Raw genomic sequence first — 27,290 nt, 5'->3', positions numbered from 1 at the left:
AAAAGATACTATTCCTGGAGCCAGACTCAGGGGATGTGCACAACTGTGCCCAGCTTACCTCATATTCTTCAGTACTTAACAGAAATTCTCCACAAGGGCCTATCCTTCTTGTCAATTAAAATTCATGCCTCTGCTATTTCAGCACATTATAATACTGAGCCCACCCCTCTTCTCTCACCCCCCTGCTAAAGCAATTCCTTAGAGGGGCCAAAAATTTAAGACCTCACAGAAGAGCCCCTACTCCAGCCTGGGACCTTAACTTTGTATTGGAAAAGCTCACTTTCCCTCTTTGAGCCAGCTGCAACTGCAGAGCTGAAATTCCTTTCTTGGAAAACAGCCTTCCTTCTAGCCATCACTTCAGCAAGACGAGTGTCTGAATTACAGGCCCTCGTGGCAGTGGAGAACCCTTCATTGTCTCCCGTGCAGACAGGCTTTCCCTCAGGACCAATCCTTCCTTTATGCCCAAGGTGGTGTCTAGTGTGGCCCTAAACCAGTCCATTCATTTGCCTACTTTTTTCCCTTAATCCACAAAACAAAGGAGAAACGAATACTGCAATCTTTGGATGTGCACAGACAACTTAGATTTTATTTGGACAGGACTAAGCCTCTTGGAAAATCTAAACAGCTACCAGTTGCCTTTACAGGGGCAGAGGTGAAGGCCATTTCAAAGCAAACCATTTCTAAATGGATAGCACATTGCATTCATTTCTGCTACAAGCACTATGGAAAACCTACCCCACAGGGGATAAGATCACATTCCGTCAGGGCTGCATCTACCTCTACCACCTTCCTTAGAGGAGTCCCTACCAGGGACATCCTAGAAGCTGCTACCTGAAGCTCTGTACATACCTTCACCAAGCATTGCCACATGCCTATTTTTTTCTAAATCCAGAGCTATTTTTGCCACTGCAGTCTTGCAGGGCTTAATAGCTGGCCCTAATGTCTAACTCCCTCCTCCCTTAGCTTTGGGAATCAACCCAAATGTGATGACTGCAACAGTGGAACACGAAGAACATGGTACAGTTGTGTACACTTGCCATAAATGTAGATGTTAGAGTGTATTCACTGTTGCAGTCCTGGTTACCCTCCCTCTAGCCCCCTGACTTCTCTTGGCTCTACCTTTCCTTCTTGTTTGGTGTATTTAACCTTTTTGGTGTATTTGCTTTTTGATGGAGGTGTACCATAACATATAATTGCTTCCTTTTATGGGGGCACCTGACATCTGAGGCAAGAAAAATGATGTAATGGCATCTATTGCATGTTTTATACCCCTGGCGACCTGACGTCATGGAAGAAGACAGCATCTGACTCTGGAATCCAAGACTCTGGTATTCAGGCCGGCTGAGGGATACCTGCAGGCAGATAACCCAAATGTAATGACTGCAACAGTGAATACACTCTAACATCTACATTTATGGTAAGTGTTCACAACTGTACTTTCTTCATATAGCACAAGTTTAGGATTACCTGATTTGAATGCATATCTCAGCTACACAGTTAAGGCTTGTATAAGTAACACAATGATGTCCTTCAAGAATGCAACTGCAGTCATAACATATGGGTTGTCCTGCCTCAGGCAGCCCTTGGTCGGCCGGATTCCAAAGTCTGGGTCCGGTGTCGGCTGGTGTCGCCTCCTCTCCGACGTCAGAGCGGCTGGAGTATAAAGGCATCGACCGACGCCATCTTCAGTCTTTCTTGCCGCGCGGTGCCCGAAGCAGAAGCAGTTCGCAAGTGCCGGTCGGTCAGCTCCTGTATTTTCAGTACCGAAGTCATCTAAAAGCGAAGTATCCCGTTGGGGAACATTTTTTCTTGCCTCAGCCGATGTCAGAACAAATTGAGAAAGTTAATTGTTTGTCTTGTGGTAAACAAATACCTCATAAGGACTTCCATTCTTACTGCCTTCCTTGCCTGGGCCCAGACCACGACATCTCGGCCTGTGCTGCCTGTGCTTGCTTTAATAAGCGCTCTCAGGCGCCGGGCAGAATTTGCCGAAGACTTTTTCGGTGAAGCTTTTGCGTATATTATGCCATTGGATCAACCGACAACTCAATCTACCAAAAAACGAAAGGACCGGGACTGACATCCTCGGCCCGCGTCCACCACCGATGCAACTCCTAAACCCTCCGCTAGTGCTTCGGTCCCTTCATAAGCGGTAATTCAACCACTCCAGGCCGACACAGCGTTAACACATCCTTCGGTCTCGGAGACCTCTCCGGTGCCGGTTGTTGATTTTCCTCCGGAAACCGAAGTTCTGGATCTACCCGACACCATTCCCGTAGACAAGGTTACTCCTGCATGTGGGGCTGCAAGGCCTCCTGTATCCATGTCCATCAAGGCCTTTGCACGTGCTAAGGCCGCCAGCCAGGCCAAGGCCCATCCTAAAACTGCTGCTCAGGCCCCTTCTTCTGATAAAGATCATGTCTCTTGCTGCAGATCCTATTTCTCTTATCAGGGGGTCTCAGCCTCACCCAGACAGAAGTTCTCAGCCACCTGCAGAGAAAAGGCCCAGAACTCAGCAGGCTGACAACCTCTCTTCAGATGAAGCCTCTGGGGATTCTGAGCATTCAGATACCCAAGAAAAATCCTTCCAGGCCTACGAGGACTCTGATGCTGAGGAATCAATTCCCTCTGCCTCCCCTCCAGAGGATTTCTCGTTTGGTGAAGTCCTGCACTCTGAGGGAACATTTTCAATGGCAGGGTCAGGAATTCTCTGATTCCAGGAAAAGGCTACGTACCTTCCTCAAGCTTCCCCAGCACAGACCTTTAGCTATTCCTCCAGTTATGGATGTTTTGGACGATGTTTTTTTGGACTCCAGTGCTAACCCTGATTCTCTCCCCCCTGCTCCTGTCAAGCCAGACAGATATTGTAGGGTCCCTGACACTCACAAACATCTCTTTAAGGCCCACTCTGTGGATCTAGAAACTATTTCACAGGGCCCCAAGGGAGTGGCTACTTCCACTGCCAAGAATCCACTGCCAGCGGATAGGGAAGCTAGGTCCCTGGAGAGATCGGGTAAAAAAGTTTATACCTCTACCACCCTAGCCATGAGGTCACTTAACTGCCTTTTTCATATGTTTCAGTACCAGGATTTTTTACTGGATGATTTACAGAAAAAGCTAGCCTCTCCTGAGCCTATTGATAGAAAAGCATTGCAGGATCATATACATAACACTCAGCAGGTTTACAATCATTTTCTTAAGTGTGGTTATGATGCATTGGAGGCTTCATGTAGGGCAGCTATGACTGGGGCTGTGATACGTAGACATGCTTGGTTAAAAGATCAGCCATTGCCAGACCATGTTAAAGTAAGGTTACTTGATGCACCTCTGGAAAAACAGAAGCTTTTTGGTGCTAATGCACAAGATGTGTTGAAATCCATTGAGGAAAAAGCGAAGTCAGTACAGACAGTTAAGGATTTCCTCCAGGTTCAGCCACCCAGGTTCAGCAGAAACTGGCCTTCAAAGAATTGGTCCTTCCCAGACTCTGACAAGTTTCAAAGGGGGAAAAAACAGGTGTGCCCGAGGTAGAGGGCAATACCGAGGATCCTACAGGGGCTGCCAATGGCAACCTCCAAATCAAAGAAGTGGCGCAGGCAGCCCAGCTGCACCACAAGGACAATCACAATGACTTGACTTTCATACCGCCTACAAAGGCTCAAAGAGAAGCACCTTTGGGCGGAAAATTATCCTTATTCTCAAAAAACTGGCATATCTTAACCAAGGACAATTGGATTCTGGATTTAATAGACAGGGGTTACAGATTCCACTTCCATACTTTACCAATAAGACAAGGCATGCCAAACCTGCCACATCATCAAAGGGCAGAGGCACTCACTCAAGTTTCAAAGCTGTTAAGTATAAAAGCAATAGAAAGGGTTCCTCCTCAGGAACAAGGCCAGGGATTTTATTCAAGACTGTTCCTTGTTCCAAGAAAAGAAAACAAATAGAGGCCTATACTGGACTTGTCTACTCTAAATACTTTTCTCATTGTGCCAAAGTTCAAAATGCTGACGTTGCAGCAACTCCTTCCCATGCTGGGTAAGGGGTCTTGGCTGGTCACACTGGACCTCAAGGAGGCATACCTGCATGTCCCAGTCAGACAAAGCTGCAGAAGATACCTCAGATTTCTTGCAGGGACAGCGCATTATCAATTCTCAGCATTGCCGTTTGGCTTATCTACTGCGCCCAGAGTGTTCACGAAATGCCTGGCATCAGTAGTGGGGCACTGCAGACTCCGGGGGATTCAAATATACCCCTACCTGGACGACTGCCTCATACGAGCAGACAACAAACAAACCTTAATAGCAAACTTGGACTATGTCATTCAACTACTGCAGGCCTTGGGATACAGTGTCAACATTCAGAAATCAAGACTACTGCCATCCCAACAGATTATTTTCCTAGGAGCCAAACTGGACACAAACTCAAATGGCCTACCTCACAGAGGAAAAACAACAGCAGTTACCTTTGGCAAGACTTCATATGAGAAAGCTGCAATGGTACTTAAAAAGCTTATGGTCCCAACACAGCCAAAGCCTAGAGGACGTAATCCCACTCATTCCATGTCTGTAAAAATAATTTATGTGGTGGGCTCAAGCAAGTCAGTTAAACAAAGGCATGTCCTTCAACAGACCTCAAGCAGGTCAAATGATTACAACAGACGCCTCAGATCATGGATGGGGGGCGCACATGGAGGGCAGATGCATTCAAGGTCTATGGACACCAAGAGAAAGACATCTGCACATAAACCAAAAAGAGATGTTGGCAGTGATACATGCAATCGAGACTTTCGAAAAATCACTACAACAAGGACATTTGCTAATAAGGACAGACAACACCACTGTCGTGGTATATAAACAAGCAGGGAGGCACTCATTCTTATCCCCTCTGCAGACTAACAGTGATTCTCTGGGAAAAATCCCTGAGTCTGAAGATACATTTGCAATCCCAGTTTGTGCCAGGCAAGGACAATATACTGGCGGGACAAGCTGAGCAGAAATTTCTTGGATCCACATGAATGGATGCTGCATCCCCACATTTTCTCACAAATAAAAACATGGGGAAGACCGGACGTAGATCTCTTTGCTTCTCACATGAATCATCACCTGGAAAAGTTCTGCACAAGGACCCACCATCCTTTAGCCTGGAAAACCGATGCTCTCTCGTTCAGCTGGAATTCCCTAAAAATTTATGCATTTCCTCCTCTACCTCTGCTGACCAAGGTGATACTGAAGATCAAAGCAGAATAACCAACAGGCATTCTGATAGCTCCAGACTGGCCAAGGCAACACTGGTACCCATTGCTGTTGAGCATAACTTGGACCAAACCGTGGCCTCTGCCCCTATGGCCCCTGCTTCTAACACAACACAATTACAGGACTGTCCATCAAAACCTGAAAACATTGCATCTGACAGCCTGGAAGTTACCATGACTCCTTCCGCTATCTCTCTTTCCAAAAAAGTTCAGGAGATCTTACTGGAAGCACGCAGACCTTCCACCAGAAAAACCTATTCAGCCAAGTGGAAGAGATTCAGCATCTGGAATGCCAACAGATATTGGAATACTTGGCAGAAATGTTTCATACTGGACTCTCATATTCTTCTATAAAGATTCACACCTCCGCAATCTCAGCAAAATACAATTGTGATCCACCAGTGTTTTCACATCCTTTGCTAAGACAGTTCCCAAGAGGGATAAAGAATATCAAACCTCCCAGAAAACAGCCAGTACCTGCATGGGACCTCAATTTCATTTTGGAAAAATTAACTCTTCCTCCTTTTGAGCCAGCAGCAACTTCAGAATTGCAATTTCTATCATGGAAAACGTTTTTTCTATTGGCAGTCACATCTGCAAGAAGAGTCTCTGAGATACAGGCACTCATGGCAGTAACTCCCTTCCTCATATTTCATCAGGACAGAGTTTCTCTAAGAACCAATCCTACATTCATGCCAAAAGTAATTTCCAGGGTATCTCTAAATCAAGCTATTCACCTGCCTACTTTCTTTCCCAATCCGCAGAACAGGGGGGAAAAACTGCTGCATACTTTGGACATACACAGACAACTACGTTACTACTTGAAGGCCACCAGAAAGTCTGACCAACTGTTTGTAGCCTATGCTGCTGGAGTACAAGGAAAAGCAATCTCCAAACAAACAATTTCAAAATGGATTGGACACTGCATCAGATTCTGCTATTCTTTCCATGGAAAAGGTGTGCCAGCCAATATTAGGCCACATTCCACCAGAGCTATAGCCACATCCACAGCTTTCCTAAGAGGAGTGGCTACAAAGGACATTTAGAGGCTGCTACATGGAGCTCCGTGCATACATTTACCAAGCACTACAACCTGCCCTTATACTCCAGATCCCGAGCAGGCTTTGCTTCGGCAGTCCTGCAGGGCATTTTAGCTACACCATCCCTTTCTTAGTTCCATCCACCCCCAGCTTGGCTATGGTATTCAACCCATATGTTATGACTGCAGTTGCATTCTTGAAGGACATAGTACAGTTTTGTACCTACCGTAAATGTAGATGTCCGATAGATATGCAACTGCAGTCGGATTTTCCCACCCTCCTACCCCTCTGCAACATTCTTTATGGGTCCACTACCCCTTCCTATTAGCTGGGGGTATCTCCTATGGTGTATCTGTTTATTACTGTTGTGCATGTCTGGAATTGTTTATCCATTCACCAAATTTAGCCTTCCTAGGAGTGCACCTGGCATCTGGGGCAAGAAACACTGAAGAAGATGGCGTCTGCCGATGCCTTTATACTCCAGCCGCTCTGACGTCGGAGAGGAGGCGACACCAGCCGACGCCGGACCCAGACTTTGGAATCCGGCCGACCGAGGGCTTCCTGAGGCAGGACAACCCATATGTTATGACTGCAGTTGCATATCTATTGGACATCTACATTTATGGTAGGTACAAAACTGTACTTTAACCTTTTCCAATGCTCCCAGCTTACTTTGGTTGCTTTTATTGCTAGATCTGAATAAGAAGTATGTTTAATTTCCCACCTCCTTCACATGGAGCACAAGCAGTTCCTTGCATCTATAGGAGGTATAGAATATATATATTTTTTTTGCTATTAAAAATGCTGCTTCCAGTTTTTGCTTACCAGAGAGCAAAGAACATTCCCGTATAACCCTTTCTGGATGACTGCCTGATACACAGGAAGAACTTTACAGATTTTTGCAGTACACCATCCAGTGCAGAACCATCTTGGTAAAGCTCTTTGAATATAGAAAAGTCCAGCTTGATATTTTCATTCAAAACATTCTTTTTTTTGGGGGGGGGGGGGGGTCAGTGCTGGACCTAGGTCGGGTATCTTTCCAGTCGCAGAAGGTACTGAGCCATTTCTTTAGCTGTTTCCCCAAAGAACACATGATGGCAAGGACTTTTTGTTGTAATGGTACCCATGGCCCAAATACTCAAGGAAAGTCTGTATGCTATCTTGGAAATCTGTGGAAGTCACAACCATCACCAGTCTCTGGAGAGGTTCATCCACTGTTGGTCAACCATTTGTAATGAGTTCATGTTGGTGGCACATCAGTTCCAGTCCAACTAGGGAATGTTTTGTTTTCATAATGCTCCCTGACATTGGTGATGGATGCATCAGACTTTGTAATGGGTGCACAAATGGATAATCTAAAAGTTTGAGAAACTGACAAACCAACATAAAAAGCACAAATGTTTAAAAAAAAAAAAAATCCATGATATGTGCATTAAATATTCAAGTCCTTCTGGAAGCTAGGAACCCTGAAGGTGATGGGCAAGTACCACTGTGATGTATATGTCAGGTAAGGATAAGGAGGCACCCATTCTTGCGTCTCCTATGCAGACTAGGCATGATGGATTAGGACATGGGGAAATGGCCTCAAGAAAGTCTCGTCTTCAAGCTACATTTATCCCACCAAGCCAGAACCTCCCTAGCAATCTGCCTGAACAGGCTATTCACTCTGCATAAGTGAAAACTGAGCAGTAGAGCTTATGTGGAGGTGAAGTAGAAGTACTGACTCTTTTTTGGAGAGTCATTATTTAAGCTTTTGCTTCAGGCAGCAATGTAAAGAGGCCTGGCTGCTGAATACCTTCATGACCCTCTGGAAACAGGACCACAGGTTGATACGTCAGTCACTACCATGGCTTCTAGTAGTGCTCCTTATAGTAATAAAAGGAGAGGGTAAGAACTGTACTGGTAAAGATACTGTGGCATTGACAGTCCTGGTTTTGCCAGCTAGCCCAGCTAAGGAGAGTGCAGTAGTTGGATGAAGGTTTTATACCCTACTAACAACAAGGTGATCTTTAACTCACCCAAGACTCAAGTCCCAAATTAGCAGTTTGGATAATCTCAACTTTATTCTTCTATTGAACCAGTTCCTTAGTGTGAGGGTCTTTGTACTGTACATGGCTAGAAAACTTTATGCTAGGAGGCCTTCTGTAGCTAATAGAAAATGTTTTAATTGGTTTTCCGATAACCAGAGCTTATAGCTCCTGTTGTACCTATAGGTCTGTGCAGTACCTGTATTGTGACCACATTTTGTTGCACTTCTTTTGAGTTGCAGTTGTATATCATCACTGCACGTCTCCCAGTGGACATCCTTCCTTTGACATACATTTCTAATGTTAATTCTCGAAAGACATCCTTCACCTCTAGCCACTAAAGAGACCTAGCCCCTTAGCATCTGAATTTTATCATGGAGAAAATAATGCCCGTCAAACCATTTCAACAAGTTTATGGAAAATCGCATTATTTGTAGCCATCGTTTGCGTGGATAATTGTGCACTGCAAGATGTGCGCATAAAGCAATGCAGCCTTCTCCAAGAGCAAGATAATTGGAAATCTCCATGCTTAAGGTAGTTTAAGAGTTGGTGTTAACTCTATTTTAATTTACCATTTTTCATCCCAAATTACAGAGCAAAAGGGAAAAGTGCTTACTTTTAATGGATATCTTTTGACAGCTGAGATATTGCATTGAGGGGGGGTAAGTGAATGCAGTCTGACTTCTCATCTTTATTTTTTAATGCCCGGAAAATGAAGCCAACTAGTATATAACCAGATTTCCAAATGGCTGGCAAATCGCCTTGCATTCTGTTATGATCACTTTGTGATGTATTCTACAAGAGCAGTTGCCACTACTGTAGCTTTTAAGAATATTTCAGCTTAGATGTTTTTGAGCCCTCTACTTGGGGTGACCTTTTATACTGTTTCCGATCACTGCAAGCTACATTTACAATCCATAAGCTTGACTGGGTTTGCCTCTGCTGTTTTATAGTGCATATGATACTCTGCCCTGGGGCTGCAGTCACTGTCCCCTAGGTAACAATACTCTTCACGTGTAAGAATTTGCATTGCAGCAGTGATTCTTCTGGTACATTTGTGTGAACATACTTCTAACAGTATGTGTTTGAACATTTGTAACACACTAAAGGAATATGAGCTTTCACTGCAGAATTTACTGTGTTTGGAATAAGCTTTTGGTGAGCTCCTGGCCTCGACCACTATGAGGGAGGGGTGAGTTAGATGGGCAACATTTTCCCATCATGAGTCGTGTTCCTTTCATCTCTTTCTAAAGTGATTGCCCACCCCCTTTTTTGTGGGACAGTGCCTAATTTTGGCAGAAAGCTAGGTAGTTCTTTCAGCCACAATTTTTTATTCAGGGGAAAATGATGGCTGTAGTTGGTCTTCCTTTTATTTGGCATGGGCAACAAGCTAGCTCAACTGAAGGGCATGTCCATATCTCTGGAAGTTGGGCAAAGGGACAGACCTTCAGTTATGGCAAATTATCACATATAGTAAAGTATCCATTGCCAGTAAATGTGCTCACACAACTGTGCTTTCTTTTGTACCACTTGTATTTGTGTTTCATAGGCTTGATCTTTATCTTCCCTTAGGAACACTTTAGCCATACTTGTGTCTTGGTTTAGTTCTGCAGATATTTCCAGGTCTGCATTTCTGGGTTATCAGTGAAGTGCTGAATGTTTAGGTGGTTCTTCATTTTGTCATCAACCTTCCACCCCCCCTCATTTCCATTTTTTGTTCCTGCATGTGGACCGGAATGTTAACTATTACCACATCTTTCTGTTTAGTGCCACTCTGCCTTCAGCAGTCATCCCTGATTGTCACATGTCTTTTCCCACAATCCTTCCATCTCTTGCCACCACTTTGTCTCCCAAATCTTAACCACATCATGTTTTTTTCTAACACACGTGTCCTTACCACTATTAATTTCTTCTTTGACCTGACTTTTGCTGTTTTTGTCTCATTGCTTCCTACCCACCCATCTGTTACTTCATCCCTATTACCCTCTAGTACCAGTTAGCTGCAGCACCTCCGATTCTGGTTTTGACACCTCTAAATCAGTAACATCTCAAAATTTCTACCTAATTTTTACAGCTTTCATACAGCCTTCTCACATCAGAAACCGGATGCACTTTGTAATTAGCAACCATCCATTGCTTTCAGTTGTACTCTCACACAGCAAAAAAGTTAATATCCATTGGAAAGTACTGCGAGCTTTACTTTAAAAATTCCAAACCAGAAACAAAGTAATGTGCATTGGAAGCATCTTTAGAATCAAAGCTTTCTCTATCCCTCCGATCTCCATTTCTGATATTCTACAGCGACATTAGCACAGAGAGGTAAAAAAAGCATATTAAAGGATCTACCATTATAGTTAAAATAACTTGCTCCAAAAGTATTTAAAAAAAAAAAAAAAGAAAAGAAAAACGCTTGCATGTAGATCACATCTGTTGTCCATCTTACTGCACTGACATCAGTTATTGCGTATAAAAGTGCTGTAACTATTGCCCTTCTGAAGTGCTCAGTCTTTATCCCCACTTTTCACTTTTGCGTACAAGATGCTATCCATAGAATAAGCTTGCGGGCACAAATCTCCCCCGTTTTGATATTACTCTTGTTAACCTATTGATGGGAAGTCATTGAAGGAGGCAGGTTTCCCCTTAGTTTCGTCTGCCTTGGTTATCATATAGTTTCAGGAATTTACAGCTAACTATCAGAACAGTACCCATTTTTTTTACTCCTGAACTTGAAAAAAAGTGTTGAGCAGGTTCAAGAATATTAATTTTGAGTTCCTGTAAGTACAGTAAGCTGTCAGCTCATTTTTGCAGTCTTGGGTGTTGCTTAAGGATCCATTCATTTTTGAAGTGCACTTTGTAGTGCTTTTTCTTCCCCCTTTACACTCTGGATTAATCAGTGAGGCTGTAGACTTTTGTCATAATTGAGAGCCAAGTCTGTCCTCTTAGTTTTGTTTTTAAGATGCTAAATTTGCTTGCAGTTTAATGTTTTTCTGACTTGTACTTTTTTGTTTTGTTGTTCTACTTTGTTTCCTGTTGCTGATTCTGCCTTTTCACCCTTCTGTGCACAATTTCTTCTCACACCTCGTTTCCTTGCCTTCATGGTTATTTTAAAGATGAATGGTTTGCTAAAGGTAAGGGTGTACATTTAACTTATTTGTCTGTAATTTCCTTTTCTTTCCCATGTTGGTTTTCACAGGCCACCTTGAACTTTTTGAGCATCTGTTTCTGGCAATTTCTTGCCCTGACTAACCCCCAACCATTTAGTCTGTTTCAAACTGTTTAACTGCTTTTTGCAGCTAGAGTTTATTAACCCTGGCTTGTGCTTGCAGTACTTTTAATACCTTTGCTAACCTCAGAGGCACAATAGCTACTCTTCCCAGTTCATTTACTCCTTCACCTTATTTATTTCAGGGTTATGGGGAGCCACAGCCTGTCCTATCATTTGATGGCTACAAGGCTGAGATACTAGGTCCTGGGTAAGATGTCAGTCTGTTGAGGAGAGAGACCACAGCTGGGCAGTTTTGAAAATTGCCACTTTATTTGCTGCATGTTTTTGGGATGCAGTGGGAAAATGAGACACCTGACGAAAGACTTGCAGGTGCAGTTAAGACATGGGGACTCCACAGGTAAGGTAGCCCAGTTAAGAACTGAAGTTGAGATCCAGGTAGTGCCAAGTAGTAATCACCCTTGACTTTCCTCATATCTTCACACGTTATGCATGTATGCCTGTGTAGGCTGTTTTTCCTAGTCAGACGAGTTGTGTTCCATGGTGCATCTGCCTGAAGGTGCAAGTTTTTTATCCTTTTGCTGTGGGAACAGCACATTTTGTGTGCCACTGTCACTTGTGACCCATGTGATGGCACTAAAGTGTTTGTTTGTGAAGCAGTTAAAAGCTTTCTGGATTCAGAGTAGTACAGGTGGATGTTATTTGGGCTGTTTTCCAACAGTATTGGGGTGTTTATCTATGGGATGTTTGCTGCTAGGTGAAATTAGTTTTAATATCTTGCTAGTGCCCTTTGAGGGACTTGAATATCAAGTTTATACCTACACACTTGGCAGTAGTGTTGACACCAACATGGAAATTATTCATTTGCTTGACCACCTTCTAATCTGCATGTTACCTTTTTGGGATAACCATGAGGTTGACCAGATGGAAGTGCAGTACTGGGGATAGTGGCTAGTTGGATATAGCAGTAACCAGGGTGTTAACTGTCCATGGAGTTTCCATAACATGATTGTAACAATTCCTCAAATAAAATTACATTGAGTGTAGTTCTTTTGAAGATATTTAGCCCACTATCTCCTGTCTTTCACTGTTCACTCACTCCCATCAGTCATGTTGCTGTCAGTCTGCTGCACCTGTACTGTAATGCAGTGCATCTTGAAAATCTAAATTGCTACTCTTGTTATTGACTGTTTCTTTTCTCTTAAGATAAGAAAAATGAAGATCCTGTTGCAGATACGGTGGATTTCCCCAAAAGAAACACTCCAGCTAAAGGTAGGAGAATACTTTCCTTCTTTCTTAAAATTTGACCCACCTCCTGTAGACTGCTAAACTTGTCTTTGTGGTGTTGGACCCCTTGTTGACTTGGAAGATGCAGTATTTTCAGTGTTTGGTACTCTGGTGGTGCTTGAGGAGTTTGCTGTATACGCTTATGAGTACTTATTTGTTGACCAGGTTAGTCCCACTAGGCTAGTAGCCTCTTTCAGGGGAGAACTGAGGTGGTATTTAAACTCAAACCTTCTGCTAGTTGTCATATTTTTATGCATTATTACACTCTTCAGTTGCTAACTGAAATATTTTAGGAGTAAGGACAGTAAATAACTGTACTTTAAATGACAATTGTGGTTAGGAAATTCTTTAACATTTTGGTGCTCTTTTTTCAGTATTAGTATTCCTGCAGTATTTTTTTAATTTGTTCTACCCTAAAGTAGCCTAATGGATGCAGATGTACTTAAATGTGAGTTTATTTTTGGCTAAGATGTATTCCCCACTGCTCTGTATCCCCAGAATATATATATTGACCAATATTGTCCAAAATTACCTTTCCATTCAGTTGTACTGGCAGTACTCAGCATTGTTAGCCTGTGATTTTCCCTTGACCTTCATAGATTTGTGTTCTTTTCTTTGCCTTCTTTTGCACATTCAGTCCTTTTTCAGCAGTAAGGAGTGCTTAAATTGCATTGCTTTTTATGAAGGCAGACTGCCATCTACTGGGCCACCTTCAGCATGCTTCCTCAAAAAAAAAAAAAATAAAGGCTACACAATGTCTTTGTTGCCTCCACAGGATCATACATTCAGACAGTAAAACCCCAACCTGTTGGTGTATACCTCAGCTAATAATGTTTTCAGTTACCTCGCCAGAGTGTGGCCAGAGTGCAAGTCTCAACAGTCTGTCCTTGCCCTTAAGTGGCGTATCAGCTGAGAGACCAACTGGATCCTTCTGTCTGATGTCTTGACTTAGACTTGAAGGCCGGGCTTACTTGAGCAAGTTCTCTTCTGTCTTGGGGTATGATGCATATGAGACCATCTTATTATTGGTCTCCTCTTGTTTCATTCAGTGAAGCCACAAATTTGATAAAGGGCATTTTAGAGATGTGGAGATCTGTGATGCTGGTAAGAGTTTGAAACTCCTGGGAGTGGAGAAGGCTTTACTGCATTTCTCCTTATTACAGGCATTTCAAAATCATTTGTTGAACCTGATTCCCAGTCACCTGCATCTGGAAAAAGCAAGTTATACAGGTGCCAAGACTTGCAATTTGTTAACAAAAACCCTCTCTGGAACAAAGTTGGAGTTTCATGAGAAATGGCCAGGAGTTCCAAGTTGGCTCCAGGACTTGACACACACACACACACTGCATTGAGAGGGAAAGCACTGTTTTTTGGATTGTTGTGGGTAAAAGGCTTGCACTTTTACCCAGCAATTAACTGCCAGACTGATACAAGTAGATAACAGGGAGGTGTCCTCACAGAGGATATTGCTAATGATTTCTGATGAAGCTGTAAAAAAAAAAAAAAAAAAATGCAACCAAAACTAGCATGCTTTCCAACTCGAGCAGTTTAATTTTGATGTCTTTCATCTGATCCATCAGTTGGGTTATCGGACGGATCCAAATGGATCTGACCTTGGCCCTTTTGCAAGAGCTTGGATTCAGGGCTCTGACTCCTCCCCATTCCATAATTCCTTCTGGCCCCCAAATTACCTATCTCATTTGCTGCCTGATCTATCAAGATGTGGGATTCAAAGTCTGTACACTATGATTAGATAAGTGACCAATTTTCACTTTTTTTACTTTTTTCTAGGATAACTTGTATGAAAAAATATTTGCTTTTTCTGGTTATATGCTTTCAGAGCTACTAATTACATAGTTAAGGTTAGACATTGGTGTTAACCTGTATAGTTCTTGTTGCTGTATTTCTTTTATGAAGGTGCATTTTTTTTTTGTTCTAGCATATCTGACAAGGTCAGTGGCTTCAAGAAGTGCTTGGCTTGTGGGCACAAGATCCTGCCACAAGACCCTCATTCCTTATGTTGTATACTGTCTGGGAGCATCTCACTAGGGCAGGACTGTGAGCATCTCACTAGGGCAGGACTGTGAAGATTGTGCTTCTTTTGAGGCTAGGCCCCTGCCTTCTTCCCACCCCAGTGGAGGAGGGGTCAGTCAGTTCTTCTGTGGAGATGCCCTCGCCTTTATCAAAAAAGTTGCAGAAATCAAAAATCCCTCAAGAAAAAGGAAAGGAGCCAAGCAAGGAAAAAAGAGGGAGAACACTGGAAAAACCTAGAAAACTTGTTTAGAACCACTGAAGCAAATCTGTCTGGCAACTAAGAATCCCCTGAAGCAAATCTGTCTGGCAACTAAGAAACCAAGGGATTTGGATCCAGATGTTCATTGGCTCTATTTAGATACCTGTCCCCTATGCTTTTCAGCAGGTTTGGTTAGTCCCAGGTTCTTTCCACATTTTTACAGGAGAAGCAAGCAATGTTAATCCCTACCACTATCGATGGCTTCATCTTTCAAGTCCTTCAGTATATCAAGGAGTGTATTGTAAGTAGATGTTTACAGATTGATGCAGAAGTTTCTAAAGATACTGATTTAGCTGGGTGGTCCACATAACGTTGATCTCTTTGGCATTGGCAATGGTCCCTGCTTCCCCACCATTAATTTCTCTTGTTCCCATATGACTTTCAGATTCTAAGCCCATGGAGCGCACACTTTGGAGCATTGTGTTATTGACTTCTATTCACTGTTTCCCTCACCCTCTCATCTCCAGCCTTATCTGATCATGATTAGTTTTAGAGCAGAAGCATCAGAGCCTAGGCAAGGGGGGGGGGGGGAGTCTACTTTGAATCAGAAGTTTGTGTATCCTTCCTTGTCTCTTGTGCATTGGCTCTGAACAACTCTGTGCAGCTATCTTCCTCTGAGCCAAGTCTGATTGGAGCTGAGGGCATTTCATTTCTGCCCTTCATGACTTTGGGGAGTGGTCCTTCAACTCCACTTTTATCTTCCTATTTCGAGGCATTAGGGAGGGTTCTCTTCAAATGTAGAGAAGAGGTGAGACTATCCACTTAGATTTGTCCCAGTGTTGTGTATTCTATTTCCATGTCCATTCATCCTGATCAACAAGGACAGTCAGCTTCGCTTAGCCTCTGGGGGGGGGGTGGTTCTCACCAGGCGAGCTCCCTGTTCAATTCCAGTCCTTCCTCTGAGGCCCCTTTGTGGGCAGACCTGAGGAAATGGACCTGCAAGAGGAGGCATTTAGACTCCTCACCAGTGCCTGTCACAGAAGAGACATATTTTTATGAAGCAGTGCCCTCAGAGGTGCACAAATCTGTTCATTCCCCCAACAGAGAATGTAGGGTTTTGGACAGATTTGGGAAATGAACATACACTTCAGCAACATTTGCATTTAAGAGTACTGAACTGCATGGCTCCTATTGTTTACCATAGGACAAAGGAACTGTCAATCTCTCAGGTAACCTGTTGTGAACATCCAAAAGTCTGCGGAGTCTTAATCTACCTTCCAGTCCATGAAAAATGTAACCATGTGCCTGCTTTTGAATGCAGCTTAATGGTACAGTTAGGGCAGTAGGCATCAGCCATGCCATCCATTGGGACACCTGGAAGTGCCTATGTGATTTCACAGAAGGCTTCAAGATGTCCATTGATGCCCCTTTTGATGTTCTGTTCGGACCTCGGGTGAAAAAAAAATGCTTACCAGAAGCAAAACAGGCACAAGTTTTTCCACCCTGCAAAGGACCTTTTCCCAAAACCAAAGGGAAGGGGGATTATGGTTCCAGAAAATCTTAGGGTTTTGGTCAAGACAACTGCTAACAGACCTCCCCCGGGGCGGGGGGGGGTAATTTTAATGGATGTCACCCTAGAGGCAGTGGTGGACTGAAAAGGGTTTTGAGGCTCGTTCGTTGAGAAACCCTTCCAGTGCTCCTTAACAGTTGCCTGACTGCTGCATTCTGGAGACAGATGGAAGGCAGTTATCCCTACATCTTCAAGCCAGGCAAGCCATCAATTAAGATTCCTGGGTGTAGCTGATAGTCACTATAGGCTACATTATTCCCTTTGTTTTTTTCTCTGAGGGAATTTCCAATGTTCCACTCAGATGGATTTAGCAGTAGCCGAAGTAACACTACTAGAAGTCATCCAGCAAGTCCCCGCAGACTAGGTGGAATCCAGAGTCTGTTAAAGGTTTTTTGTTCTGAAAAAGGCAAGAGGACCGAAAACCCATCCTTGGCTAAACCATCTCAACCAGTTTGTAAAGCAGACAAAATTCTGGATGGTCATGGTTCAGTCCATCCTACCTCTTCTGAGGAAGGATGACTGGATGTACTCCATAGAGCCCCAGGATGTGTATTATCGTATCAAGATGATAAAGCACTGCTGGAGATTTCTCCATTTTTGTCTGGAAGCCAGTCATTTTCACTTCAGGGCACTGATTTTTGGCCTCGCCACAGCCTCCAGTGTGTTCACCCAATGCATGGCAGTAGTAGCAGCATACCTCATGCTGCAAGGGTTCCAAATGTTTCCCTAGTTGAATGATTGGCTCCTCCTAGCACCAACCAGGGGACTTCTAATTCATTTCAGGAATTTCTTTCTCTATCTAGCTCCACAGTTGGGAATTTCTATCAATTTTGCCAAGAGCCAGTTGACATCAAAAGAAGAGAGAGAGAGTTTATCAGATGCCACCTGGACACAACTACTCAAATAGCCAAATTCCAACAGTCCAGAATCCTATCAATACAACAGATGGCTTCAGAGGTCCTTCATCTTCCTCATCTCCAAGCAAGACTTGTTCTCAGACTTCTGGGCTTGATGCCTGCTTCAGTCACACTAGTTCCTCAGGCAAGGTATTACATGAGTTCTGCTGAACACTTTCTGCAAGTCTCCCACCAATATTTATTTTATTTATTCCCAGTTTGATAACCGGGGTGGTCCACTTGGGCTCAAGGAGCCCATTTTCAGTGGAGACCCGGGGAGAAAAGCTCCAAAATTACAAAGGTACAATAAAAATACAATAAAAAGTAGAGTATAGGAGACTTGAGGATAGTTCATAAAGAACATGCATGGTAACGAAGACTGGTAGTGGAAAGTAGGCAGAGTAGTAGGAGTAAATACCTAAAAGTGGAGGAAGGGGGGAGAGAGGCGGTTGAGTAGTGAAGCAAGAGGCAATTGTTTATTAGAAGAACATATGTGAGAAAAAAACAATAGGGGGTAATAGAAGGGGGGGAAGGGAGGGTAAAGTTAGAAGTGTTGGACAATTTGTAGAATGTTAGTTATTAGTCAAATGTGTAATATAGGTTTAGATGGAAGTATATAGGGAGAGAGAGTACAGTAAGAAAGCTGTGTAATTACATTATATACATTAAAAGTTATGTTAGAAATGTCAAGGGGAAGCTGTTGGGCAGAATAGCAAGGTGAAGAAGTATTTAATGAACAAGTAGGAATGAGTTTATTAGGATTAGGGGGGGCAGAGAGCAATTAAATTTCCAGTTTTGGGAGAGATGAGAATGGAGCTGGGATTTGAAGAGTTCAGGGTTATTGGAGATTCTTAGTGAGGGGGGAAGAGTTCCATTTTTTTGCTAGGGAATAGGATAGCAGACACTGGCCAGCGGGATGTTTTGGTTTGTGAATAGAAAGTTGATTTTGTTGTGCAGATCTTAGGGGTCTGTGGGGAGTATAAGGAAGGATGTATGCTAGAGCAGGGCATGCAGTAGGTTTAAAGATTACTTTGTGGGCTGTAGTGAGTTGGAGGTAATCAAGGTAGTTTGGAAGCTCTAGCCATTTTAGCATGTGTAGGAAAGAGCAATGGTGGGAGCAATGTTTAGATTTAGTAGCGAATTTGGAGATTTTGTTGTAGCAGATTTCTAGTTTTGAGGAGAATGGAGGAAGCAAGGTTGGTTAGAAGAGGGACACCATATAATAGTGATGGTAGTAAGTAGGTAGTGGCAAGAGTTTGCCTGGTAGAGGGAGAGAGGAAGTGGGAGTTTCTGTATAGTAACCCAAGTTTTTGTTTTTTTTTAAATTTAATTGGACATGAGTATCGAATTTTTGGTGTTCGTCGATAATAACACCGAGAAGTTTAGCGAAGGGGACAACTTCTATTAGGGAGTTGGCATTACTGGGAATATTGAAAGATTGTTTAAGGTGCAGGTTTTTAGAGGGAGAGAAAAGTAGGATTTTGGATTTATTAGCATTAAGGGAGAGGTGGTTTTGAAACATCCAGTTCTCTGTGGCTGTAAAGGCAGATGGGGTAACTGCTTGGAGAGCAGGACGATTAGGAACAGAGCAGATTAAAGTAGAGTCATCTGCATACTGCACTATTTTAGTGCTGGGAATGGCTGCATGGAAATCATTAATGAATATATTGAAGAGCATTGGACCAAGTATTGAATATTCAGAAAATGCATCAGTTAGTGGTTGATCTCACCTATGTCATGACCCCCCCCCCCAATAGCCGCTGTAACCATTGATGATGATCATCGGGTTTCACTGTTGCAGTCATTACATTTGGGTAATCTGATGGCAGGCTGCCCTCAGTCAGCCTGATTAACAAAGTCTTGGGTCCTAGGTCGGTTGCTGTCCCTTCTTCCATGATGTCAGGTTGTCAGGGGTATAAAACATGCAGCTGACGCCATTACATTAGTCTTTCTTGCTGCACGGTGCCTGAAGCAGAAGCAGTTCGCAAGTGCCAGTCGGCAGACTCCTGAAATTTTCGTTTTCGAGTTTCAGAACACAAGTCTTCAACTTAAAGCTAAGTACCCCATTGGGGAAACTTTTTTTTTTGCTCCTTACCATGTCATTAAAAGTTAATAATTGTATTACTTGTGGGAAGCAAATACCTCATAAGGATTTTCATTTGTACTGTATTCCTTGCCTAGGCCTTGACCACGACGTACCTTGCTGTCAGTTTTGTGCTTTATTTAATCAGCGCACTATCCGTCGGTACATTTTTGCTTCAAAATATTTCGGTTCTCTGTTTAATTATCCAGAAATGACGTCTGTTAGCCATCTGACTACTGGAATACCAAAAAAAAGCAAAGAAAGAGAGAGAGGCCATTGAGGTCCAAAACTGCAGACGACTCTTCTCCTAAGCCAGTTCGCAGGTACTCAGGCGCTTTCGCAGCCCCTGATCCTCGCTACTCCTGATTCGCAGGCCTCTACTGAGACCCATTCAGAGTCCGGTATGCCGCGAGATGCTTCACATATGGAACCCGCGGATGTCTCTACCTTGGATGGGTCCCGAGCCGCTGAGCAGGCACCGGTTTCTGAGGGTGTATTCAGGCCTACAGACTTGCATATTAAACACTCCAACTTCAGTGCTAAGGCCTAAATCTCGATCTGTGTCTAAAAACCAACACCAAGGCCCACATGTTCAGGCCCCTATGCATAAAAAAACAAATGATCAAAATGGCTGAAGATTTATTTACTCTAATCAGAGGTAGTCAACCACCCCCCCCACTCAGAGGCGTAGGATTGAATTTGACTATGAATCTTCTGAACAGGACTCTATTTCTTCTTACACTTCTAATTATCTGGATTTGTCCATAACTACTTATAAGGACTCTGATACAGATGATTCCATTCCCTCTGCTTCTCCACCTGAGGATTTCTCTTTTGGGGAAACTTTACATACCTTAAGGGAGCATTTCCACTGGAAAGTCAGGATTTTTCTGAATCCAAAAAGAGGCTTGGGGATTTCCTCCTTCCTCAGCATAGGCTTTTGGCTATACCTCCTGTACTAGATATTGTTTGTGTTTTCAGAATCCAGTATGGCCCCTGATTCCTTGCCTCCAGCCCCTAGCAAACCAGACAGGTACTACAGGGTTCTTGAGTCCCACAGATTCCTTTTCAAAAATCTTGTTGCGGACCCTGAAACCATTTCACAGAGGCCCAAGGGCATTAAGGCTTCTACTGCTAAAAGTCCTACACCTTCTGATAGAGACTCCAGGGCGCTGGATAGATGGGGTAAAAAGGTTTACACTTCTGCATCCTTGGCAATCAGGGCTTTAAACTGTCAATTTCATATGCTAAAATATCAACAACATATCATGGGACTGCTTAAACTGAAAATGATGTTGATTTCTGACTGTGGAGAATAAAGATTTGCAGGATTTATTGCATTCAGCTGAACAAGTTGGCAAACATACTTTGTAGTGTGGTTTTGATTCCTTAGAGGCCTCTTGTAGGGCTGCTGTTACTGGGTCTGTGCTTAGAAGGCATGCTTGGCTTAAGGAGCAATCTCTCCTTGATCATGTTAAAGCAAAACTTTTGGATGCTCCTTTACAGCAGGACCGCTTATTTGGCAATAAAGCTGAAGAAGTTCTAAAAAAAGATGGAATATAAAGCTAAATCTATGTAAACTGTGAAAGATTTCTTAAAAGTACAACCTCCTAGATTTAGTAGGCATTGGCCTACTAAGAACTGGTCCTTTCCAGCTCCTTCCAGAGCCACTACGGCCAAACTCAGACATTCCAAAACCACCAGGTTTCAGTCCCAAGGGACTTTCAGAACTAAGCAATGGGGTGCTTCCACTTCCGAATCTGGAAACAAGGCACCACCCTATGGTAAGCAGTCTCAATGACTTCCTTTTGAAATTACCAAGCACTTACCTCTTGGCTGCCCATTTTGGGGGAAAACTGGCTCTTCATTCAAGAAAGTGGCAACTTATAACCCAGGACAAATGGGTTTTAAATAGCGTGTCCGAGGGATGCAGATTTCATTTCCACATGCTGCCAACTCCGAACGGGTGGCCAGACCTGCCCCCAAATCAGTGGGTAGAGGCTCAGAAACAAGTACTTTCCCTCCTAAACATGGAGGCTATTCAACTAGTACCAGAAGAGGAAAAGGTACAAGGTTTCTATTCCAGACTTTTCCTGGTACCCAGAAAAGACGAATCATGGCGTCCAATTCTGGACCGGTCTACTCTAAACACCTGTCTGGACATTCCAAAATTCAAGATACTGACTCTTCACCAGTTACTTCCCATGCTAGGCAAGGATGCCTGGTTGGCAACTCTCGACTTGAGGCTTACCTGCATATCCCCATCAGGGAACCTTGCAGAAGATTCCTGCGCTTGAAAGCAGGCTGCATGCATTATCAGTTCTCTGCACTGCCCTTTGGCTTGTCTACTGCGCCCAGGGTATTCACAAAGTGCCTGGATCCAGTAATTGCATTTTGCAGGCAAAGAAATATTTAAATATATCCATACCTGGACGATTGTCTAATTCAGGCAGAAAGCCAGGCCATTCTTCTAAAACATCTGGCGTTTGTAAAAAGACTTCTAAACTGTCTGGGGTACACCATAAACAAAAAGAAATCTCAAATGGTACCCTCTCAAAAATTACATTCCTGGGTGCAAGCTTGAATACAACTTCCCAGATGGCTTTCCTTATGCCAGGAAAGCAAATTCATTTGGTGACTTACTTCAAACAGGCGGCCACAAAAACCCTGCTATCTGCAAGGCAAATACTGCAAGCCTTGGGGATCATGGCCTCATGCATTCTTCTAATTCCATATGCAAGGCGGCATATGAGGAAACTTCAGTGGTACTTAAAAAGTTTATGGAGTCAACATTGTCACAGCCTGGAAACAATGATTCCTATCATACCTCGCCTGCACCTAGTTACTATGGTGGGGCAGAGGCCTGCCACCAAAACAAGGGACTGCCATTCACACCACCCCCTGCTGCCCAAACCCTAACTACAGATGCATCAGACTATGCATGGGGGGCTCATCTGGCAGGGATGTGCATTCAGGTCAAATGGAACCCAAATCAAATGCACCTTCTTAGCAATCAAAAAGAAATGCTAGCTGTACAAAATGCACTGACAGCCTTCAAGGACTACCTTCATCCAGGAAAATTACTGATAGACGGACAACACCACAGTTATGTGGTACATAAACAAGCAGGGGGGTATACATTCCTACTCCCTCTGCAGACTAGCCATGGCATTGTGGAACACGGCCTTGAGCTACCAAGTACAACTGCAAGCTCAATTCCTGCCAGGAAAGCAGAATGCCCTGGCAAACGAACTAAACAGAAATCTCATGGACCCTCACGAATGGAAACTGGAACCATGGATTTTCAACATGTTGACATGCACATGGGGGAGCCCAGACATAGATCTTTTTGCCTCACCCCAGAACTACCAGTTATACAAATTTTGCACAAGAACCCATCACAAAGAAAGCCTGGAAAGTGGATGCTCTGTCCTTCAGCTTGAAAAACCTGTCTGTCTATGCCTTTCCACCTCTGCCTTTGCTCTCCAAAGTTATACTAAAAGTCAAACGGGACAAGCCAGAAATTATTTTTATTGCTTCAGACTGGCCTCACCAACACTGGTACCCACTCCTGCGCAGTGTCACACATTTCTCCGTGGCACCTGCTTCAGACACCTTCCTTACTGTCCCAGTAGGAGAATCAAATTCTGCACCCTCCGCTCCAAACTTTGAATCTTGCAGCTTGGCTAGTCACTTAAATTCACCCTTGGCATCCCTCGGCAAACCTGTGATGGATATCATTTTGGAGGCGAGAAGACCTAGTACTAGAAAATCTTATGCTGAAAAATGGAAAAGATTCTGTGCCTGGAACCAAACTCAAGGGATGTCCGCAGCAGCGCCCAGTTTACCTCAGATTCTTCATTACTTAACTGAGATGCTTCATAAGGGCCTTTCCTTTTCCTCCATCAAAATTCGCACCTCAGCCATTTCAGCTCATTACAACACAGAACCACCCCTCTTTTCTCGCCCACTGCTCAAGCAGTTCCTCAGAGGGGCCAAAAACCTAAGACCACCCAGGAGAGCCCCAACTCCAGCCTGGGACCTTAATTTTGTATTGGAAAAACTCACTCTTCCTCCTTTTGAGCCAGCTGCAGAGTCCAAATTACTTTCTTGGAAAACAGCTTCCCTTTTAGCGATCACTTCCGCAAGAAGGGTATCTGAATTACAGGCCCTTATGGCAGTGGAGCCTTTCATCATCTTTCATGCAGACAGGGTGTCCCTCAGGACCAATCCCTCTTTCATGCCCAAGGTGGTATCCAGTGTGGCTCTTAATCAGTCCATTCATTTGCCAACCTTCTTTTGTAATCCATAGAACAAAGGGGAACAGATACTGCACTCCTTAGATGTGCACAGACAACTTAGATTTTACTTGGACAGGACTAAATCTCAAAGGAAATCTGAACTGCTGCTGGTGGCATTTGCTGCAGGGGCAGAAGGGAAGGCTATTTCAAAGGAAACCATTTTAAATGGATAGGCCAGTGCATTCATTTCTGCTATAAGCACTGGAAAACCTATCCCACATGGGATTAGACCCCATTCAACCAGGGCTGCACCTACCTCTACAGCCTCTCTGAGGTGTTCCTACCAGAGAGGTCCTAGAAGCTGCTACCTGGAGTTCTGTACATACTTTCACCAAGCATTACCATTTGCCAATTTTCTCTAAATCCAGAGCTGGCTTTGCCACTGCGGTCTTGCAGGGCCTTATAGCTGGTCCTAATGCTATCTAAATTCCTACTCCCATCCTTAGCTTTGGGAAGCTACCTGAATGTGATGACTGCAACAGTGAAACACGAAGAACATAGTACAGTTGTGTACACTTACCATAAATGTAGATGTTAGAGTGTATTCACTGTTGCAGTCCTGGTTACCCTCCCTCCAGCCTCCTGGCTTCTTTTGGCTATACCTCTCTTCTCCTCTACTATACCTAAAGCTTTTTGGAGTAATTGCTTTTTTATATATATATATATATATATATATATATATATGTGTATATATATATATATTTGTGTATATATATATATATATATATATATATATATATATATATATATATATATATATATATAAAATTGCTTCCCATTAAGGGGGGCACATAACATCTGGGGCAAGAAAAACTGATGTAATGGCATCAGCTGCATGCTTTTTATACCCCTGACCACCTGACGTCACGGAAGATGAGACAGCAACTAAAGCAGGACCCAAGACTTTGATAATCAGGCCGACTGAGGGCTACTGTAAGCAGATAACTCAAATGTGATGACTGAAACAGTGAATGCACTCTAACATCTTATGGTAAGTGTACACAACTGTACTTTCTCTGCACTTCCCTTTGGCTTATCCACTGCTCCCAGAGGAGTATTCACAATGCTTGGCTCCAGCCATTGCTTATTGCTGACAGAGAAAATTTCAAATTTACCCATACTTGGACGATTGCCTGATTTGGGCAGACAGTCTGGAACAGCTGTTGCAGCACCTGACATTTGTTAAGAGCTTTTTAACCTGCCTGGAGTACACGATCGAAAATAAATCAAAACTAGTCCCCAGTCAAAAGATTGTATTCCTGGGAGGAAGCTTGGACACAGCATCCCAGATGGCATTCCTTATGGCATTCCGTACTCCAGGGAAGGAAGACTATTTGACAGGCTACTTTGCTCAAATGGCCAGCAGAACACGGCTATCCGCAAGGAAGATCCTGCAGGCCTTAGGGTTCATGGCCTCTTGCATCCTACTAATTCCATATGCCAGACTGTATATGAGGAAACTTCAGTGGTACTTAAGTCTTTGGTGCCAACATTCTCAGGACCTGGAAACCATCATACCTATCGTACCTTGTCTAAGGACAGAGTTTCTTTGATGGGCAGCAGCATACAACCACAACAAGGGACTTCCCTTTACTCAACCCCACGCTGCCCAGACTTTAACCACAGACTCATCAGACTATGCCTGGGGGGGCACACCTGGATGACAAGTGCATTCAGGGCCACTGCAGCCCAAGTCAAACTCCTCTGCACATCAACCAGAAAGAGATGCTAGCTGTTGAGCACGCTCTGACAGTTTTCAGGTCCCTACTCTCACCAGGACCCCTGCTAATAAAAGAAGACACCACAGTTATGTGATACATCAACAAGCAGGGGGAACCCACTCTTACCCACTCTGCAGGCTTGCCATGGCCTTGTGGAACACTGCCTTGGACATGAAGATCCATCTGCAAGCTCAATTCCTGCCAGGCAAACAAAACTCTCTGCCAGACGACTTAAGCAGAAATCTCCTAGACCCACACAGGTTGCAATTAGACCCCAGCACCTTCAGTATTCTAATCCAGAAATGGGGGACCCCAGAGGTGGACCTCTTTGCCTCCCCCTGCAATCACCAGCTCAGCAAATTCGCACCAGAACACCTCACAGCAGGGCCTGGAAAGTGGATGCCCTATCCTTCCAGTGGGAAAACCTCTCAATCTATGCATTCCCCCCTCTGCCTCTTTTCTCAAGAATATTACTCCAGTTAAGACAGGACAGACCAAGGAAGATGATGATTGCCCCAGACTGGCCACGCTAGCACTGGTACCCACTACTGTGCAACCTGTTACCGGTGCCATCCTGGCACCTACCTCGGATCCCAACCCACCTCCCCCCGCAGGGGGGGACAGATCTTGCATCCACAACTGCAAACCATGAATCTTGCAGCCTGGCTTATTCCTTAAATTCTCCCCCAATGACCAGCCTAAGCAAGCAGGTGCTGGACGTCATTCTTGTAGCCAGAAGACCCAGTACAAGGAAATCATATGCTAAGTGGAAAAGGTATTGTTCCTGGACTCAGTCTAAAGGCAAGAACACAGCACTGCCCTCCCTACCTCTAATCCTGGATTACGTAGCAGACCTACTCCACAGAGGCTGATCCTTCTCCATTAGGATCCATGCCTCTGCCATTTCAGCTCATTACAACACTGAGCAACCTCTCTTCTCACCCTCTTGTCAAACAGTTCCTGAGAGGGGCAAGCAACTTAAGGCCACAAAGGAGAGCACCCACCCCTGCTTGGGACATCCACTTTGTAGTGGAAAAGCTCACACTATGCCCCCCTTTGAGCCTGCAGTGTCAGCAGAGTTAAAATTCCTCTCTTGGAAAACAGCCTTGTTTCTGGCCATCACTCCAGCTAGACGAGTGAGCTGCAAGCACTTATGGCTGTGGAACCCTTCATTATTTTCCATGCTGATAAGGTTTCACTCGGGACTAACCCTTCCTTTATGCCTAAAGTGGTGTCCAGTGTGGCTCTCAGCCAATCTATCCATTTGCCAACCTTCTTCCCTAATCTTCAAAATAAAGGGGAAAGGATTCTGCACTCCTTGGATGTGCACAAGACAGCTCAGATTCTACCTTGATAGGACTAAACCCTTCAGGAAATCTGACCAGTTACTAGTCAGCTTTGCACCAGGGGCAGAGGGCAAGGCCATTTCACAACAAACAATTTCTAAATCAATAGCGCACTGCATCCATTTCTGCTACAAGCACCATGGAAACCAACCTCTCAGGGGGTCAAAACACATTCCACTAGGGCAACTTCTACCTCTGCAACATTCCTCAGGGGAGTCCCTACCAGGACGTCCTGGAAGCTGCTACCTGGAGTTCTTTACACACCTTCACCAAGCATTACCACCTGCCTATCTTTTCCAAATCCAGGGC

At 43.9% G+C, this 27,290-nt stretch overlaps 2 protein-coding genes across 2 annotated transcripts in view; both read left to right on the top strand.

Annotated features, from left to right (window-relative positions):
* The window catches only part of FTSJ3 (FtsJ RNA 2'-O-methyltransferase 3), a 1,310,428-nt gene that overhangs the window by 62,945 nt on the left and 1,220,193 nt on the right, over positions 1-27,290 (top strand). The gene's annotated exons all lie outside the window — the stretch shown is intronic.
* Positions 1-27,290, top strand: part of CTNND1 (catenin delta 1) — a gene marked incomplete in the record, with an annotated part of 1,335,518 nt that overhangs the window by 1,112,978 nt on the left and 195,250 nt on the right. Inside the window, 1 exon segment of the mRNA XM_044076626.1 lies at positions 12,751-12,816. Within this exon segment, the coding sequence (XP_043932561.1) occupies positions 12,751-12,816 (66 nt within the window).

The sequence above is a fragment of the Protopterus annectens genome, chromosome 1.part1 (genome assembly GCF_019279795.1).
Source record: "Protopterus annectens isolate FY-2018-M chromosome 1.part1, PAN1.0, whole genome shotgun sequence".
NCBI classification, from domain to species: Eukaryota; Metazoa; Chordata; order Ceratodontiformes; family Protopteridae; genus Protopterus; species Protopterus annectens.
This window is presented reverse-complemented; position numbering and strand designations above follow the sequence as displayed.